Genomic DNA, 18,476 nt, shown 5'->3' on the forward strand with positions numbered 1-18,476 from the left:
ATAGAACATGTGAACAGCATGAACACCAAAGCTCTCACACAGCATGTTTACCAAACATGCCATTTCTATAGATTACAGACTCTTGTATGGTAGTAACTAACCATTAACCTGACGTTATACTTTTCTTCTTGTCCTTATAAAGACTCACCCATCTCAGCATGCTAGATTCCTGACACTAAAAGTCATACTTATGCTTTAGCTGCAAGGTTATATATTTTCCTAAGTACCATCTAACCTAACATATATAGTCAATTGGTCCTAATACATAAAACTAAAATAAAATAAAACAAGATAATAATGTACCCAAAGTAGTATTACCTGCCCTAAAGTAGCTGAAAACCATACTATATAGATTTAAATAAACTTTATGTTACATGATTTTTTTTTCCATTTTGGACATTCTGAAATTCCTGCACACTACAAGACACAGTAATACGGAAAACTGCAGAGGATAATGTTAAAGATCCTAGATAATTTTTCAAAAAATGCATGAATATAGAAAAAAATGTATGACAAAACCTCACATTTGGCAATACAGTTGCTTTCTTCCAATCCTGAAGAAAGATATGTGCCCTCACTGCGATTTTAAGGACCTCGCCTTAGATTAGGCTTTCCTTTAGTAAAAGTGAAATAAAAATGGGCACTTTATACTTTTAACTGTTGTTTAATTTAACCAAATTTATTTAAACATGGATACAAACAGAGACAAAGAAAATAAGGAGTTGTCCTGTATTCTCATGTTGATGCTATTGTGAAAAGATTTAGGGATTTTAAAATTATATGAAGTGTTGATTTTATTGATACCATAAATGATGAATTTGATAGAGGCAAACAGAAGAAAATCAGCTTCTTCATAGATCTAATTACTGAGAAATGATTGGTCCATGTATGGAAGTTAGATAATAATAATAATAATAATAATAATAATAATAATACATTTTATTTGTCTTGCACTTTACATTAAAAAAAAAATCTCAAAGTGCTAATAGTAGTAATAGGGTAACAAATCAGGCACTTTCCAATCAATGATCAACTTCCTCTGGTTGGTTGGTCTCAGAATCAATGTTCAACTTGCCATACAAGGCAGACATTTACCTTAGTCCCCCATCACACCATAACGCCACCATTCTTACTCTAAAACTATCCTCATACAGTGCTACTTAAAAAAAACTAAATCCTGGTGACTGGAAACTAAACAATCAACTCTTAAATATGAAACATTAGGACAGAAAATAAACAAACTCATGACGGAGTATTGGAATGTGTCAAAACATGATAATTTGTACGGAAATAATTGGGAGCTCTTAAAATCTGAATTACAGAAACTTTTGAGAAAAACTGGTGCAACTCTTAAAAGGGAGGAGAAGAAAGAGGAGCATGACCTGACAGCAGAAATAATCGCAGAAATAGTGCTCAATTCCACCTGAAGGCCTTTCTGAGCTGCAAAAAGTATGTTTGAACTTTTTGCAATTAAATTTGGATCAATTATGTAAAGCTAAAGCAAAAGGTGCATTTGGTCGATCGAGAGCTAAATGGATTAAAAAGGGAGAACAGACCTCAAGCATTTTCTTCAAATTAGAAAAACATTGAAAAACAAGGAATGGAATAAACAAAGTACATATGGATGGAAATATAATATAAGACTCAAACTCACTGCGGTTCCAGACATTTGAATTGAGAAAGCTTCCTGGAGAGGTGGCGAAACGTCTTCAAATCTTCAAATCTTCAATTTTTTGAATTTTTACGGAATGACTATGACCTGGATGACTGAGAACCTTCATCAGCATAATAGAAGAGTTACCTCAGATCTGGGTATGAATCAACATTATACCATGAGGATTTAATCCACTTCTATAGTATTATCGGTAATGTTAGTAACGTTGAAAAATCCATATGAGACAATCCGATTACTACAGATGATGAGAAGCAAGCAAAGCAACTGAGGGCCTGTCCTCTGATTTATAAGCAATTCTCAGAGGAATTAGCTTCTCTTCTTTTGAGCACTTTTGTGGAAAGCATTTAAATTGGATATCTCCCCCCCCTCCCCGTGCTAAGGGTTAATCACACTAATTCCAAAACCACATAAAGACAATTTGTTTGTTTGTTTTTTAGATAACTAGCCCTTTTTCTATGTTAAACAATGACTACAAAATCCCTGCAATTGCCTAGTTAAAAAAACTTAATTTAGCTCTTTGCAACATCATAGATTATACTCGGAATGGCTTCATGCCTCATAAATATATAATCGACAATATCAGATTGGTGCTTGATATTCTGGATTACTCAAATTTAACACAGAATGAGGGTTTTATTCTGTTACTTGACTTTCACAATGCATTTGATTCAATTGAACATGGATTCTTGTTTGAAACTCTTAAGTTGTTTAATTTGGGGAACATTTAATAAAATCCTTACCTTCTCTTTATACATCTGAGAATAGTTCAATGAAGTTTCCATATTGAAACCACAAAAAGATTTGCCTGGAAAAGAGGAATACATCATGCCTGAGCTGTTTCTCCATATTTGTCTTTATTTCCAATTAAAACATTGGATAACTACACTGAAACTTAAGTGCATCCCTGTGGCTGGAAGAGGTATCACTTTATGCCAACTAGCAGATGATACCACTCTTTTTTTGAAGGATCAATTCCAAATTAGTGCTACGACTTTAAAGGTACACTATGCAACCGGTGTTGATTTTCCAGCGAGGCTCCCCCCAGAGGGCGCAAGTAAAAGTGCACTGTCGTAAATATGCTAAGCTGTTCTCCTGGTTTCTCCAACAAGCCAGGCGCGGTTGTTTTGAGCTTAGCAGACAGGCGAAAGCAACGAATGACTAAGCATCTGACGCGCGTGACACGCCGCAAACGCGCTGCTGCTCGAGATGGAAAAATTAAATTTTTGCTGCTCGACGCGCCGCGTCAACCAATCAGAGCAGCTGATCTGGGAGCTGGCTGGGAGAGAGACACGGCGCTGATGATCAGAGCGCTATGATCACTCCTCTTAAACAGTTTATTGACGCCTAAATTAACTTAAAATGCAGAAATCTGCCAGCAGAATACGTTCACTTTTATTATCCTGCTGCCTGCAGTTTGGATTATTTAGATGAAAAACACCTACCAGCTGCCGGAGCAGCCAGAGCAGCAAAGCTGCTTCAGCCGCGCGTCAGAACTAACTGGTACAAGCAGTAAAAATGAAGCAGCAGACGCGATTTTGCTGCTTTTGCTGCGTCCGGTGTGAAAGCAGCACTGCACAAAGATTGCCACTGTGCTAGCAACGTGCATGCTTTTAACTGGGGGGTGTAGCAGTTCTCGCCGTAAAGCAAGACCGACTCTCGCGAGACTTCTGAGCCTGTGGGTGCGGGTCGGTGCTCCTGTAATTGCAAGTGCGGTATTTCCCCCACAGACCACCAGGGCGGCCGAGAATACCTTTGTTCAACCTGAAATGACTCATTTAATCATCCAAAACGTTATGGAACACATTAATTAACTGTAAATGTTGCATATTGTGCCTTTAAACATGCATTAGAAAGTTTTTTAATTATATTGCCACCTGTGGCCAAATACAAAACTGCAGCCCTCTTCTGTTTGTTCACAAAGCTCGCTCTCATACTTTACAAGTTTTTATTTTAACTTTTTTTTTAACCTTACGTAGAGTTGCTTTTGGTATCTGAGTTGAATAAAACACTTTAATGGTTAGCTTTGGACCAATTCAACATAGACTCGCTTGACATCACATCAACTGATGTGACGGGATCTTCTGATCTTCTGACCCGAAGTAAATTCAGAAAAATAGTTTAACGGCTTATAGATGCATATCTTAAATACTGAGATTTGAGTCTGCTTATCAAATTATGTTTTAGTTGTAAAGCGTCACATAGATTGGCTATTTTAACAACTTTTTTTCAGTAAAAATTTGGATATAGATAAGGATATAGACCCTTAAAAGAAAGAAGGATATGATAATACAAATAATTGATCAAAATGATAAACCACTTAATATCCAAATACTCTGTTTTGGCCTTTTAATATCTAAGCATTAGTAAATGTTATAATCTAAATACAATGTGATGATGTCCTGAGTTACAAAAAAACCCCATCAGTATTTAAAAAAAGGGTGATTTTACCTTTTATTGTAGCTTTGTAATGTTAAGTATTACAGTTGGACTCTTGGGTGTACTCCCAGAAAATATTGAAACAGCACATTTTTATAAAGCAATCATTTCCCGTTGCATGACCCTATAAGCCTTATTTACTCTTTAGAAAACCATTGTGCTTTTGTAAATCCAAGTGTGGAACCCCAGCCTCTTTCCTATCTGTTTCTATAAGGACATATACAGCAGTTCCATCAGGTGATATTGTTAAACTAATGAAAAAATATGAGCTGCCTTTTGCATCGTATTCTAACAAGCAAAGTATGCTCACTTATGCTTTGCAGTGTGATGCATCTAGCATAGCTACAGCTCTGGCTAAAGGTCCCCACTCAGTGTGAAACCCTGAGATGGGAATCCAAACATCATAGATGTACTATTAGTATAAAACTGTGTTTTGACTGATATTTCTCTCAGAAATTGGTGTAAAAGATCAAAGATTAAAAATAATAAGAACAGGATTATTTCTGATTTTCTACCTCAAAGAAAAGTTCACACTGTCAGAACCTCCCACACAGAGATGTTCACTGTCGGCACCGGTGCCATGTTGATATTCAGCTCTGCGTCTGACCACCTGCCCAGGGCTTGTTAACAAGGTGCCCGTGGCAATGATTGCCTGGCCATCAAACTCCCAGCTGATAAGTTCTGCTGGGAGAGAGAGCGACGAGAGAGAGGGGGGTGGTGCAGAGAAAGGACTGCGGTCATTGCATTTCCCGTGATCAGCTCCTCCTGCTGTACATTGGAGATAACACTTAGCCAACCACAGCTTTCCAACCCCTGTAACAGCCTCTGCCATATGTGTATAAAACTTATTCTGTAAAACCTCCAGAGGTTTTTTTTTAAGTATCTTCTGCAACTCCAAGTAGTATCTTACATTTTACTGCTTGGTGATTTGATTTATACAGACAATTATAGTGCTGTCGCCTGTCGGCAAGATGGTTTCCAACAAGACACCTGTCACTTCCAATGTTGCAAGGCCAAGTAAGGGAAGGGGATTGACCGATTGATTGAGGACCTCATGTTCAAAGACGTGGTGACAGGTCTGTGATTGACATGGATGAGGGGGAAGGAAAGAGGATGGAATCGAGCAATGCAGAGGACAGAGAAAAGCTAAACAACAGCTGGGTGGGGGGCAGAGGGAGATTTACAAAGATGGATCCAGATAAGAAACAGGTGGTGAGAGGGAGAGGTGGGCTAAGGGAGCGCGAAACATGAGGCGGGTGGGTTGGGGATGGGGTGTTCTTTATTGTTTATCCAAAGGAGGCTGTCTTCAGGCCTTTTTTTTTATTGGTCACATCTGTCACTGTAGTATATTCAGAAATCACAACAATGAACTGCAGTATTTTGAAGTGGAGGAAAAGATTTTCTAAACCTCAAAATCTGGAAAAGTTTCTCTGTGCTTCTTTAAGATAGAATGGGTAGTGCTTCGGGGTTTACTTTGCTTGTTGTTATGAAAGACAACTTAACTCAGATACATGCCATACTGTACCTTTAAATTGTTGTGATCCAGGTAAACTGTAGAAAAGCTTTGCCTTCCTAGGTTTTAAAAGACATTGAAGGGGCTTGAAGACATTTTGCACAGCACTGAGGAGGAAAAAGAGGCTGAATATGAGGAGAATGTGAAAAGAATAACATATTTTCCAAGAGGCCAATTTGTTCTTGCCCCCATAAATGTGCTAACAGGATCTGTATGCTGCAAATATTGAAGCCAGTGTTGCAAAACCCGATAAAGTGAAACTGACACTGAATGATACATAAACCTCAGCTTTTAAAAGATACACAAACAATAAATTCAGTTGTATAAGGCAATTGTAGCTTGGAAAACAAGAAAGCAGAATCTTCAGGTATGTCTAAGTAGCACACTTCACATTTTAAACTTTAAAACTGTTTGTTTTTTTGTCTCACCTGCTCCAGAATGAATGAATCTACATTTAAGTGGCTTTTAGAAGCCGTAACATTCCTCAGTCAGAGGAAGAGTTGTCTAATCAAAGACACTATTAAGTTGCTTTACGGATAAGATTTATCTGTCACTACTGCCACTGTCGTGACCTTCTGCATTTAAAGGCAGACTAATCCACAATTTTCCCTTGCAGTTTGCAGATACAGCATTCAATCATTGGCCCTTCCTCCACCTCCTGAACACACAGGAGTGAGGTGGAACAGTTGCAGGACCAAGCTGTAAATCACAGCCAATAAAAGGCTAGTTATTGATTGTTTCTCGGTGCTAAAGCACGATTATAAAAACGTCCACACCTCCGCACAGCACCTGCTACATTATCAGATTTTATGTGAAGCCCCTGGTTTAGTCTGAGTGCACATCTGGGACACATGTGCACAGAGGGCAAGAGAAAGAAATGAAAGATGAATGAATGAACTGGGAAATTATATGATGTTCATACCTTTCTTTGTTCTGTCATCTATGGGTAATTACACACTCACTGTCCACAATTGTCAAGACTGGTTTGCAGAAGAATTCACCAACCCTTTTTAATGAGTCACTTAGTGCGATCAGTTATTGGTATTCAAGCATAATAGTATGAAATAAAAACTTGTTTCAAAACCGCTAAAAGTTAAGAGATGATCTGCAATGTGTGTCTGAAGAGGTTCAAGAGTGACCAGAGTGATGCAGTGCTGCGCCTGCCTTACTTATTGCAGCACATTGACAATCAGCTGATTAAAAGAAGTCTCCTACACACTGAAATTAAGTAACTTTTAAAGTTTAGAAAACACAATCAATCAACATGTGAAAGCCAAAGGAGTACCACAAAATTGCACAATATAATTTGCTCAGATAATAATGTTAAATGTTGCGATAAAGATTAACCTATCATCAGTACATCTCCTCAAATTTCTCCATGCAAATGGCCAAAATAAAATATTTTAATGATGCATTGCTTCTGAAATACTGAAACCTACCAAATGTTGCATTCAAGCATTTCTTTGTAACTGCAATATGATTGAATAACTGACATTATCCGGACAATTCAATAAAAAATTACAAATGTAACACACGCAAACATTATGTATAATTGATGACATATAATTATGTTATATGTATAATTTAGTGCTTATGTCTGGAAGGGCGGTATAAATATTGTATACACTAATAATTCTATGACAACAGATATTATATTGAATTGCTATTGCCATCATAATATCAACATTGGTAATGGTAATGGTTGGTAATGGTAATTGAGACTGCTTGGTTAAAACATTTAGTATAATTTAATATTTCCAGTCTTCTATATGCTGGCCCTGAAAATCCATACTAAATCTGGCCCTTGAAAGGTCCGCAACTTGCCTAAGAGCCAATACCAGAGTTGTTTCTGTAGTGGCAAAGTTCTGCTGATGGATACTGATGGAGACATATGTGACAGTTAAAAGAAAGGGTTTCCAAATGATTAATTAACCATAAAGTAATCAGTATAGCTATTTATTGAAATGATGCAATCAAAATTTCTCCTGATATTATTCAGTCCTAGCAATGACGATTGTCATTCCATATTTTTGAGCTTTGGCAGGGCCACGCATACACAGGATTTAAATTACTTTGTATTAATACGTGTGTATGTGTAGTTTCCTCTTGCCACATCTCTTGTAAGCTCCGAGATATCATGGAAGTATTTTCTAAATCTAGAATACTGAATTCTCAGCTTTCTCCATGAAGATTTCCTTACTGTCTCTTCACTTTTGGGAGCAAAGAGAAGCTTGTTATGTTAATTCGATCTGGCAAATAGTGACTTTATTTGCTTGTCAGATGAGTAGACTGGTATAATTTGAACCTCACTCAATGGTGTCTAGTCGTATCTGAAGGCACACAGTACACACTGACTGATATCTGACATTGTGATTCTCGTGTGTCCGAAGTAAAAATGGGATCTGGGAATCTTTTTGTCCCTTCAGACCCTTTATGCAACAAAGTATACAGTAACAGGTTGGGCTCCATCAGCATTGCCATTTAACCAACTGATTAAATGGGAGTATCCAACCAGCTATTTAATCAGACGTTTTATCAGACAAAGTTTTATAAAGACGGCTTTCTGTCGGGGCTTGTCTATTTTATTTTTGCCGTGATTAAAAAAATCCTCATCAGAACTGATGACGATTAGGTAACTAATGGTGTTCTTCTTATGCTACCCTTAGAAACAATGTCGCTAAGGGTAGCATCACATTTTATTATAACCCTGAACATTTCCCACATTTTATGAATTAAAATCACAAACTTCAAAGTATTTCATTTAGATTTTAATATATGAGATCAAAACAAAGTAGGTCATTTGGACAATGGAGAAATAAAAAATAGGGTTTTAAATTGTTTTTATATACATTTAAACAACATATTGTACTATGTTGTGGAGTGCTGTGTTGTAATATGTTGGGGAGGTTTGGCCTTGTAGGTTAGAGCAGTGCGCTTGTGCTCTGAGAAGGTTGCAAATGCCAGTTCAATCCCCTCAGCCTCCACACTGGGTTCCTGAGAAAGACCCTTAACCCCACACTGCTCCTCAGGCGCCACACAATGGCAGCCTACTGCTCCCCAAGGGTATGGGTCAAAATGCAGAGAGCAAATTTCTCCAGTGTGAGATAAATAATAATAAGTTCAATTTATTTTGATGCCAACCCCTGAGTCAAATTTTGCTTCAGGGCATGTTTCTGTATTGGCATTTCACATCTCCATACTCATACTCATTGTTTTCACAAAAAAACTGAGGTAAGAATTCTGGTTGGAGAACTTCTGTGATCAAATCAAAGCAAAAATTGCTTTGATTCGGTCTTTAACTGGGTTGATCTACTGTACCACTTAATGGAGTATATACTACTTTACACATCATTTTAACCGCCTGTCTTGAGAAAATTATTATCTCTTACCATCTTATAACTGTTGGAAACAGTCCAAAATTAGTTTTGTCTTAAAAGAGCATCTTTTTTCCCACGTGTTTTGTGTATTATTCATAACTTTAGGTAAATTGTAAACGGGACGTTTTCTTTTTTTTTGCGATTAGTTTTCCTTTGTCAAGTTTTCTATTAATAACACATTCAATGTTCGACACACGATCCGATTTAGGATCCAATCAGATGGAAAATTACGTCCAATTACATCCGAAGCAGCTGTAACAATTACAGCCATAAAATTTACACCTGGTTGAAAAGAATGCAGCCAAATCTCTCGCAATTTTCTGCTACTCTGCTGCGATAGTTCCTTCAGCAGTAGATCACTAGTCTGTCCTGGTTGGAACTATGCAGCAATTTGGTGGGAATGTTATGACAGGAACAGATAAATGGTGGCAAAGTAAAAACACAACCCTTTGAGGGAAAATAAGATGAACAATTTTTAAACTGCAAGGTAGATCAGCGAGGTTTGTCCCTATATAGTTTTGCCTGGAAACACACAACACATATTTTACGCCTAAATAGCAAGTGGGGAAGACTTTGACAAACATAGTCAATAAAACCTTTAAGTTACACCGTACTTACTCATAGTTGGAGCTCAGGATTACAGAAAACAGATAAAACAAAATGGTGATCTTCATTTGAGCTTGTTAGAACAGCATATACGGCTTTATAGCTTGTTTGTGCTGGGAGAATTTATGTTGCCCTTGAATTCTTAATATGATGGGGCACAGTGGTCCATAAGGGAACCCTCTGGGCAGCCAGTATAACAGAAAAAAAATAATGATATTGAAGCCTGTGGAGTAAGCCTCTAATGTGCAAAAAATAGCTATGCCTAAACAGATTGTCCTACCTAAGCTGCAGATTCCTGCAGCTCCTCCATAGTTACTCTGTGCGTCATGGTTGCATCACTAATTGTTATTACTTTCCTTGTTTCTTTTGTTGGTTCTTTTACAATGCAATGGAAGTACAATAGTTTTATGATAATTTGGGCCTTCTTATGAGAAGAAAAAAATAGTGTCTCTCATTAAGGGGAAGAAGTAGAAATATGTTCTAGATTTAAAAACCCCATTATGCTGGTAAAAATGAGATTGTCCCCATGTTAAAAGGTCTCTCCTGCCTGCCTGTGAATTCTCCTACCTGTCTGTTCAGCTCCATTTTTAATTAACGCAGTGCAATGATTTAAGTTTTGGCTTAATTATCTTTATCTTTTTCTCTCAGGGTGTTCAGGTCTCCATGGGAAACTGAATGAAATGCTGCACAAGGGAGGAGCCGGGGAGAAAGGAAAACAGCTCAAGGAGGCTTTGTGAGATACAGGGAGATATTGGACTCTATTGACGAAAAAGAAGAAGGGAGTGATTGACACCTGCCCTCCAGCTTGGTGTGAAGGGCAAAAGGATGGAAGACTGAGAAGAGGGGAATAAAGTGAAAAAAAAAACACTGGAGAGAATGAAGACAGTCAAAAAACAAGAGCTGCCTTATTACATACCTTGCTAGAATTAGAACATCTTAACAAGACAAGATGATTGCAAGAAATCTTCTCCTGGTAGTTTTCCTATTCCTTTGGGTGGCGCTTTTGGGAGGAACCTCAACTAGTAAGACTGTACACAGAAGAGGAGTGGCTGGATTGCACTCGGTGAGGCGAGGGGAAAGCAAATCTGCAGACCAATGGGATGAGAGCGACGGCTCAGATGCAATGCCCATGGTGACTCTGAGAAACCTGATTAGTCGCGAGCAGCTGAGTGACTCTGGATTTCCTTACTCAAAAATGGTGTTTAGCAACAAGGAGAGGCAATCTATCAAACCCAAGCGTGAGGTTGACTCTGTCACCAAAAAAGAGGCACCTGCAAGTCTGTTATCCAACAGCAAGTCATTAAACATGGATATGAGGAGAGTTAAAAACAACACAAGAAGTGCAGAAACGTCCAGTACAGGAAGATTAGAGAAATCTTTTGCAGTCCATCGAAAGATGGAACTACGTTACAATAAAACCAGGGTCAAATCTGGTTCTAGGTCTAGGAGCAGACCGGATTTGAGTGCTCTCACCACAGGTATGCCTGGGAAAGGTTTAAGTGCAGATTCTAACCGAAGGTTGAACCTAACTGGTGGTTATGGAGTGTTAAAGTTGCTATCAAAAGAGAACTTAGTCAGGATTGTCAATTCCCAAATGCAGAGAGTTCCTGCTCTCGGCTTTCAAAGCAAGGGCAGCCGTAGCAGGAAGAGAGATTTGATTGACGTTAATCATGGACAATTAGAGGCTCAGAAGGTACAGAGACAAGATATGGCTGCCACTCAGCCTCACGCTGGATTCGATAATCAGACTGCATTTCCATATGCAAGCACAGTTACCAGCCCAGATCTTTACCCGCACCAGAATGCTGCTACTCATATTAATCTGCCAAGCGAGGCCAAGGCAGCTTTAAGTAGAGGGCAGGAGAGCCTGGGAATACAGAGCTCAGATGGCGGTGATAACAAGAGCAAACACCTTGTTCATTCCCTGTCAACAACTCATGGCGAGGTCAGCCTCAGCTCTGAGAAAGAGGTGATGATCAGCCACACAGCACCACCATTTACATCGACAAAACATCTTCCCATGTATGTTCTTTCAGAAACAAATAATTCCCCTCCGTCTGTGCTGACAATGCAACCCCTGGGAGCAAGAGGGGGGAACAGAGCAGCAGATTCCCGCAGAGACCCATTAACAGAATCAGCTCACACTGCTAAAACAGATCCAGGCTCAGCTAAGTTTCTCACAGATGAAGACTACAAACTTGTCAACAACAGCCATGTCCTGAGGCTCCAACCCGCTTCCAAACGGAGCCACAGTGCAAAAGAAACTGAAATCCAAGCTGCGGACCCTCTAAATGGGAATGGCCTTGTGTTTGAAGAGGCATCAGAGTCAGACACAGAAAGGGAGGCACAGGAGTCTTTAGAGGCAAAGCGGTCACGCTCTCGCAGCAGGAGGAGCTGGATCTGGAACCAGTTCTTTGTGATTGAAGAATATGCCGGACCAGAACCTGTGCTCATCGGACGGGTAAGTACATAAAAGACCTCCACTTTTTAAGATACAGATGCTTTACAAAATTGAATAGAAGAAAATGTGTATGGATGTGCAGTTCATGTTTTCTAGACACTTGCAGCATTTTTATATTGGCCACATTTGCTGTGATCCTAAATGTCTTTTTTCCAAACAAAGCACAGAAAAATTGATCTAAGTTTTACTCCACCTTTTGCTATCAAGTACAGTATGCCAGATTTTCATTGTGCAAATAGTTTTACCATTTAGAAAGTAAACTGATTAGAGTTAATATTTTGTAATTGTGATTAAGGCTTCATCAATTTTGGCCTGGATTTTCTAATACATGAATATTCCTGGATTGCTCTCTAATATTATCTTTGCCCATATATATATATATATATATATATATATATATATATATATATATATATATATATATATATATATATATATATATATATATATATATATATATACCTTTTAGTGCATTAATGCTGTTAATAAATAATGAAAAATTCCAGACACTCAGGTATTGGATGTCTCATTTAACCTCGAGTGATCACCTCTGTTACACATCTTACACGTAAGGTGATTAACATAATATAATCCCAGAGTCACACTTAAAGTTTTCCGTGCATCTCTATATCACTGCAGTTGGAATTAATTTACATTCCTCCACTGTGATGTGATGCCTTCCAGGTATTCATAAAATGTTCAATGAATCAATGGTCTACTGAGGCTCAGTAAAAGCCCCTGATCTCGTCTGCCTGAGAGGCTAGTCATGATCAGTAGCAATCTGCACAGACCGATGGGAATTGACATGTCCAGTTGAATTAATAGCTTAGCTTTGTTCTTCCACCATTGATCCTCTCTCCAAGGCAGACAAGCCAGTGTGTTCCCTCTTGTCCCTGTAGGTCAGACCTGTCAACTCTCCTCCCTGTTGCTCTCTAAGGTCCTGCTTATGATATTTTATTCAGATTGATTTACACTGGGTATGACAGTATTTTAACACTGTGCTCTTCCCCTGCTCAACACGCACAGGGCCGTGGTCCTAGGGCTATGCCATTTATTACACTCATTGACCAGGCCTGTCCCACCCCTGGACTCCAGCACACATTCTCTTGTCTTTCAAAAGAATTACGAGCTTGAGGGAGGTCACATTGACTGGGCAGAAGGTGTCTCGAAAAACTGGGCACTGTAATGGCTGAGCTCCCAATCCCAGGCATGCGCCAACTGTCTCAGAACCCAGCTGCGGTAGATGAGCTAATTTATAAGCCTGTGTGGCCAGTTTGCTCAGCAAATGAATAGTAATGATCCCTCTGTGACTGCTGCAGGCTGTAGAAAGCCACAGAGAGTGAGAAGTGTGTTTGTATAAGTGTTAGTACTTGAAGTTGGGCTGCTGTTTATGAGCTTTCAGCTCAGTGGGACGTGTCTTGCGCTTATAGACAAAAAGGCACAAATTGCTTTTGTATTTTTAGGTCTTGGTTTCCACATGCCCACTGATGAGCTAGGCCTGAATTATCCAGCATCCCTGCTGTTGAACTAACATTCAATTTGGCTTCATTTCCACCTTGACTGATGAAGTTGTGAGCTACGGGTGTAAAGAAATCTTGTGTCAATATATCAAACAATATTAAAAAGGCATTTTGTTTTTGTAAAATTGATTTCTGTCATGAAGTGCTTTCTGTCACTGTCAGCATGTCTGTTGAGATAATTCTAAGCTATTATTAAGAGTCCTTGATATGACGACATGTGCTTAAGCTTTACAGCCTGTGTGGCTGTTTAAAATTCTTATTTTAAAGTAAAAAAGGAAGTGGTTCTTTAGTAAGTGTCCTTAACAGTGAGGGATACTGAACAATTCTGGTTGGAGTGGCTGAAAACCCTGGATAATAAAAGCAATAAAGAGGGTTCAACCTTATATTTTCAATTTATGTAGCAACTCGGTAAACTATTGATAAATTGTGCACAATATTCTTGAAAAACCTAAAGATTGCAACTGTATTGTTTTTGGAGTTTCAAGAAAATTAAATCACAAACATACAATATTTTAGTCTAAGTGTTAAGAAACGAGGGCAACGTTTGTCTTAATTGGGACATTTCATGCTTCAAATGCAGACACTTTCCAGCCTTTCCAGTGCGCTCCTGCTGCAGAACACATCATACACTTCTTTACATTAACGACGCCTAGTTCAAAATTCTGAATAATCATAGAAATGTTGTAGGTAAACAATAAAAAATAAATAAATAAAGCTGCCTGGATGATGTGTAGAGAATAACGTGCAACAATTCCAGAAAAAGTGCTGTCTTTTAACAAATGGTATGAAGATTTCTTGAGTTTCATTGCCCAATTTTGCTTTGATCATTTGGAGTATTTAATATTTTGAGCAACAGACGATCCAATAAATCCAAATCAATTAAAAAAGTGTTAAATACAAATTTTGTTTTGTAGTATAAACTCAGAAGCTGATGCAATCTTCTTTTGGCATCTACCCGACCATCTGTCCATCTTCTACCCCTTGTCCTCAGTGGTCACTGGGGGGTTGCCTCTCCAGCAGCCTTTTTGGAGAAAGGGGAAGAGCCTGATTACATCATGGACAGGTCACCACTTGATCACAGCGCAACATAGTGACAAACAATCATGTACACACACACACATCGACACTTAAAGGAATAGTACACCCAAAACATGATTAGCCTTCATTTTCTACTCACCCCCATGCTGAACAACACTCTGGAGTACTTTTTTGATATCTCAAATGCAGCTGGAGATCTGGGAGGCTTCTTGCCGTCTGCTGACATTCAAATAATGGAGGTCTATGGTGACCGAGACAGAAAGGTCCATAAAAGTCCACAAAAAACGTGTCAATATTCCTCCATACTGCTCGTCCAATGTATTCCAAGTGTCCTGAGTGGGTAGCATCCAGAATTTACTCGAAACGAAGTCATTTAGAATGTTTTTAGAGCATAAACAGTAGTGTATAGGATTTCCTGAAAGCGCGCACATGCGCGCTCACGACGCTACGGAAGCCGGCAGACCAAACCAGCGCATTCAGCTCGGCAAAGAACTCATGCTCTTCTTCAACACTGAAGTCCTCAGACATTTTTCTTTCGTTGTTTCTTTCTTTGCACAGGTAAACAGCACATTTCTTCTTCTACGCTTGCATTATTGGCAGAGCAGACGCTGAATGCGCACTTTCATCTGGTTTGGTCTGCCGGCTTCCGTAGCGTCGTGAGCGCGCATGTGCGCGCTTTCAGGAAATCCTATACACTACTGTTTATGCTCTAAAAATATTCTAAATGACTTCGTTTCGAGTAAATTCTGGATGCTACCCACTCAGGACACTTGGAATACATTGGACGAGCAGTATGGAGGAATATTGACACGTTTGTTGTGGACTTTTATGGACCTTTCTGTCTCGGTCACCATAGACCTCCATTATTTGAATGTCAGCAGACAGCAAGAAGCCTCCCAGATCTCCAGATGCATTTGAGATATCAAAAAAGTACTCCAGAGTGTTGTTCAGCATGGGGGTGAGTAGAAAATGAAGGCTAATCATGTTTTGGGTGTACTATTCCTTTAAGGGCAAATCAGAGAGATGGCCAATTCAAAACACTCACATTATTTTATTCCCTGCAATCCTTTATTGGGTCTTGTATTGGTTCATGTCAATAGTTAATTGAAATGGTTCATGCAGCCAGAGCTGAATGCTGTAATGCAGTGAGCCTGAAGAAGATGTGGGAGCCAGCAGTCCAGCTTACAGATGGCATTGCGTGTAAAGCCATTAGTGCCAATCTGCTGTGTCAAGCAGGTATTCATGCCAACACATTGTAGGGTACTGAAGGAGGGAACAATGCCAGGCCACACACGTGTGCATGATGGCGCTGACACTTGGAGTGTACCCAGACCTCTATTGTGACTTTGTGTTTTTGCTCATGTCCTCTGTTAGAGACATGTATGATGAGTACCTCACTGTATTACACAGTGACGGCACACATGAATAATGCTCTTATAGACCTTAATACGCTTATGAATTTTTAATCTGCGGCTCTGCTCTAGTGTAGGCTCTATAGGTAGACAGATCAATGCGGACATGCTGTCTTTCTTTTCACTTTTGGGGACTTGATTATGCTTTAATGGAGAGAGCTACAGTAATGGCATAAGGATAGCAGCTATGCAGTATCACTTGAGCCAGAACAACTCCATCTGGTCAGATACAGCACGATCCAAACAAGCCAGTCAATGTGAAAAACTTTTACCTAAGAATTGGGACATATTTCCATCAGAAGTCAGCTGAACATGCATCTTGACATGGATCTTGAACATCCATGTGCACTTAAACAGTATTCATTTGTAAATGCTATGATTCTGTTGCATGTCTTAATCAGCCTTATTGTTTTTTAGGTTTTTTTTTTAGTCTGATTAAATCTCTACTTAGGCTGAACAAGAGCCAAGGCTCTTATCTGTGATGTCAGTGGGAGACGAATAATCTTTCGTTAAACTGATAATCAATTATGGGTCAAACATGTGAAAAAAAGAGTGTTGTATTTTATAACTACTTGTTTTGTTGTACAGAAAAAAGAGTTAAACTGAAAAGAAGCAGTCAATAAAACAACAGAGGAAGGAGCCCTTGAGTTTTCTTTAGTCCTCTACGGATCTTAGTCTTTTTGTAAAGAGTTTTTATGGATAACAAGAGTCACAAAAAAAAAGCAAGAAACCTTTTAGTACTAAATTGTCTTACTCAGTTTTTCCTTAACAATCAGGGCTCTCTTTATCTCCCACTTTTACACACAAACCCACACACCCACATGCATGTTACGCACGCATACACACATATGATGCAGTATTACCATACTCTCTCATGTTGGAGTGTCACTGCCCCATGATAATTGTGAATTTAATTGATGCTGTCACATGGTCTGTAATGGGGTTCCAAGTGATTGCAAAGGCTCTGTGAGAGAAACAGATTTTCTGCGGAAAAACGTCGCCTCAGCAGAGCAGGGATTAAAATAAAAAAAAAGCCTTTCCTGATTAGCTTTTCTTCTCCCGCTACTCTCCTCTTGAAATGCAAACTCCCAAACAGCTTGTGTGGGGAGAAAACTTGACATGTAATGGTTTCTTCCTCTCAGATGAGAAATTCCATCTTGTCCTATGTCACGTTAAAAACAGCTTTAGTATATGAGCTATGAAGGAAGTTAGCAACTGTGCATAATATTGTAGTAGCACAACAGGAAATAGACTTAGGCTATTTTCATCATTAGCATTTAATTAACATGAAAATGTGTATTCATAATTCAGAATGTAATGAGTAGGCATAATAACTATAACAGAAACAGGCATGGGCTGGTGACTAGTTAAAACACCCCATGTATCTACTGTAAAGTGGTATCAATTTGAAGTTTTAACCCTGTAATGCCAAATGTATCATATTTGATACATACGGTTTCTGAAATGTTTTGCGCCTGAAACCTTTTGCATAATTTAATGGTAAAAACTTTCCTCAAAATCCTATTGTACACAATCAGATACACCTGATAACAGAGGGAAGAAGACTACACAAAAAATAATCTTGACTTATCGCATAGTAGTATTAATATCAAAAATGTATTTCTGTTTTTTCTTTTTACATATTTTGTTAAAAGGACAAATAAGGACTTCAAACCAAAAAAAAGTAATTTCCTGTTTTGTTTTATTCTTGGATCTGGCTTTAAAGGGTTAAAAAGAACATGTAAAAATTAGGGATGCATTGATATCCTATAGAGATAAGATCATATTAATTTTAGTATTATGGGCACTTAGTAGAAACAGAAACAGCGGCAGACTAGGGCTGTGTCCAAATGTACGACCTAATCCCTATATAAGGCACTATATAGTGGCTACATCATTATAAATGTGTGTCCGAATGTCTAGTGGACGAAAAAGTAGTGCACTTAATATTTCCCATAATGTCCCTTGAAAAGTAGTGATCATATATGTTAGAGAGCTCTCCTTGCGAATCATCATGGGATTTGTTGTCGTTGCGGCCCGTTGGCGGCTACGGCTGTCGACAATAAAAAAGACCGTGCGGGGGAGGCAGAGCCCCATGACCAACGGGGAGCGGAAAGCAGTGATCATCTGTCCGAAAGGTCAGTTTAATGAGTTCCCTATAAAGTCCACTATATAGTATATACAGTGATTGAGAGATCTAGGGGTTAGGGCAGACGTTAGAAGACGGACTAGCTCTGAGAAGGCCACTACTAGCTATATGCTTAAAATCTACCTACTGTAAATACTAAACGAAAGGGTACTTCACATGAGTTGGATAACAGTTGATCAGAGAGTTAAAAATTTGAAAGACTTTTAGAGAAGTTTCTGTTTCTGTCATATGTAAAGGCAGCACACAATGCACCTCAGCTATATTTATATATACTGACTGATGAAACCTT

General features: G+C 38.8%; 1 protein-coding gene across 1 annotated transcript in view; it reads left to right on the forward strand.

The window, feature by feature from the left end:
* The window catches only part of LOC119793340, a 269,987-nt gene that overhangs the window by 102,681 nt on the left and 148,830 nt on the right, over positions 1-18,476 (forward strand). The window contains exon 3 of the mRNA XM_038300477.1: positions 10,256-12,068. Within this exon, the coding sequence (XP_038156405.1) occupies positions 10,557-12,068 (1,512 nt within the window). The 5' untranslated portion in view covers positions 10,256-10,556. The remainder of the gene's footprint in view (positions 1-10,255; positions 12,069-18,476) is intronic.

The sequence above is a fragment of the Cyprinodon tularosa genome, unplaced genomic scaffold (assembly GCF_016077235.1).
Source record: "Cyprinodon tularosa strain WSP-4 unplaced genomic scaffold, ASM1607723v1 ctg45, whole genome shotgun sequence".
Taxonomy (NCBI): Eukaryota; Metazoa; Chordata; class Actinopteri; order Cyprinodontiformes; family Cyprinodontidae; genus Cyprinodon; species Cyprinodon tularosa.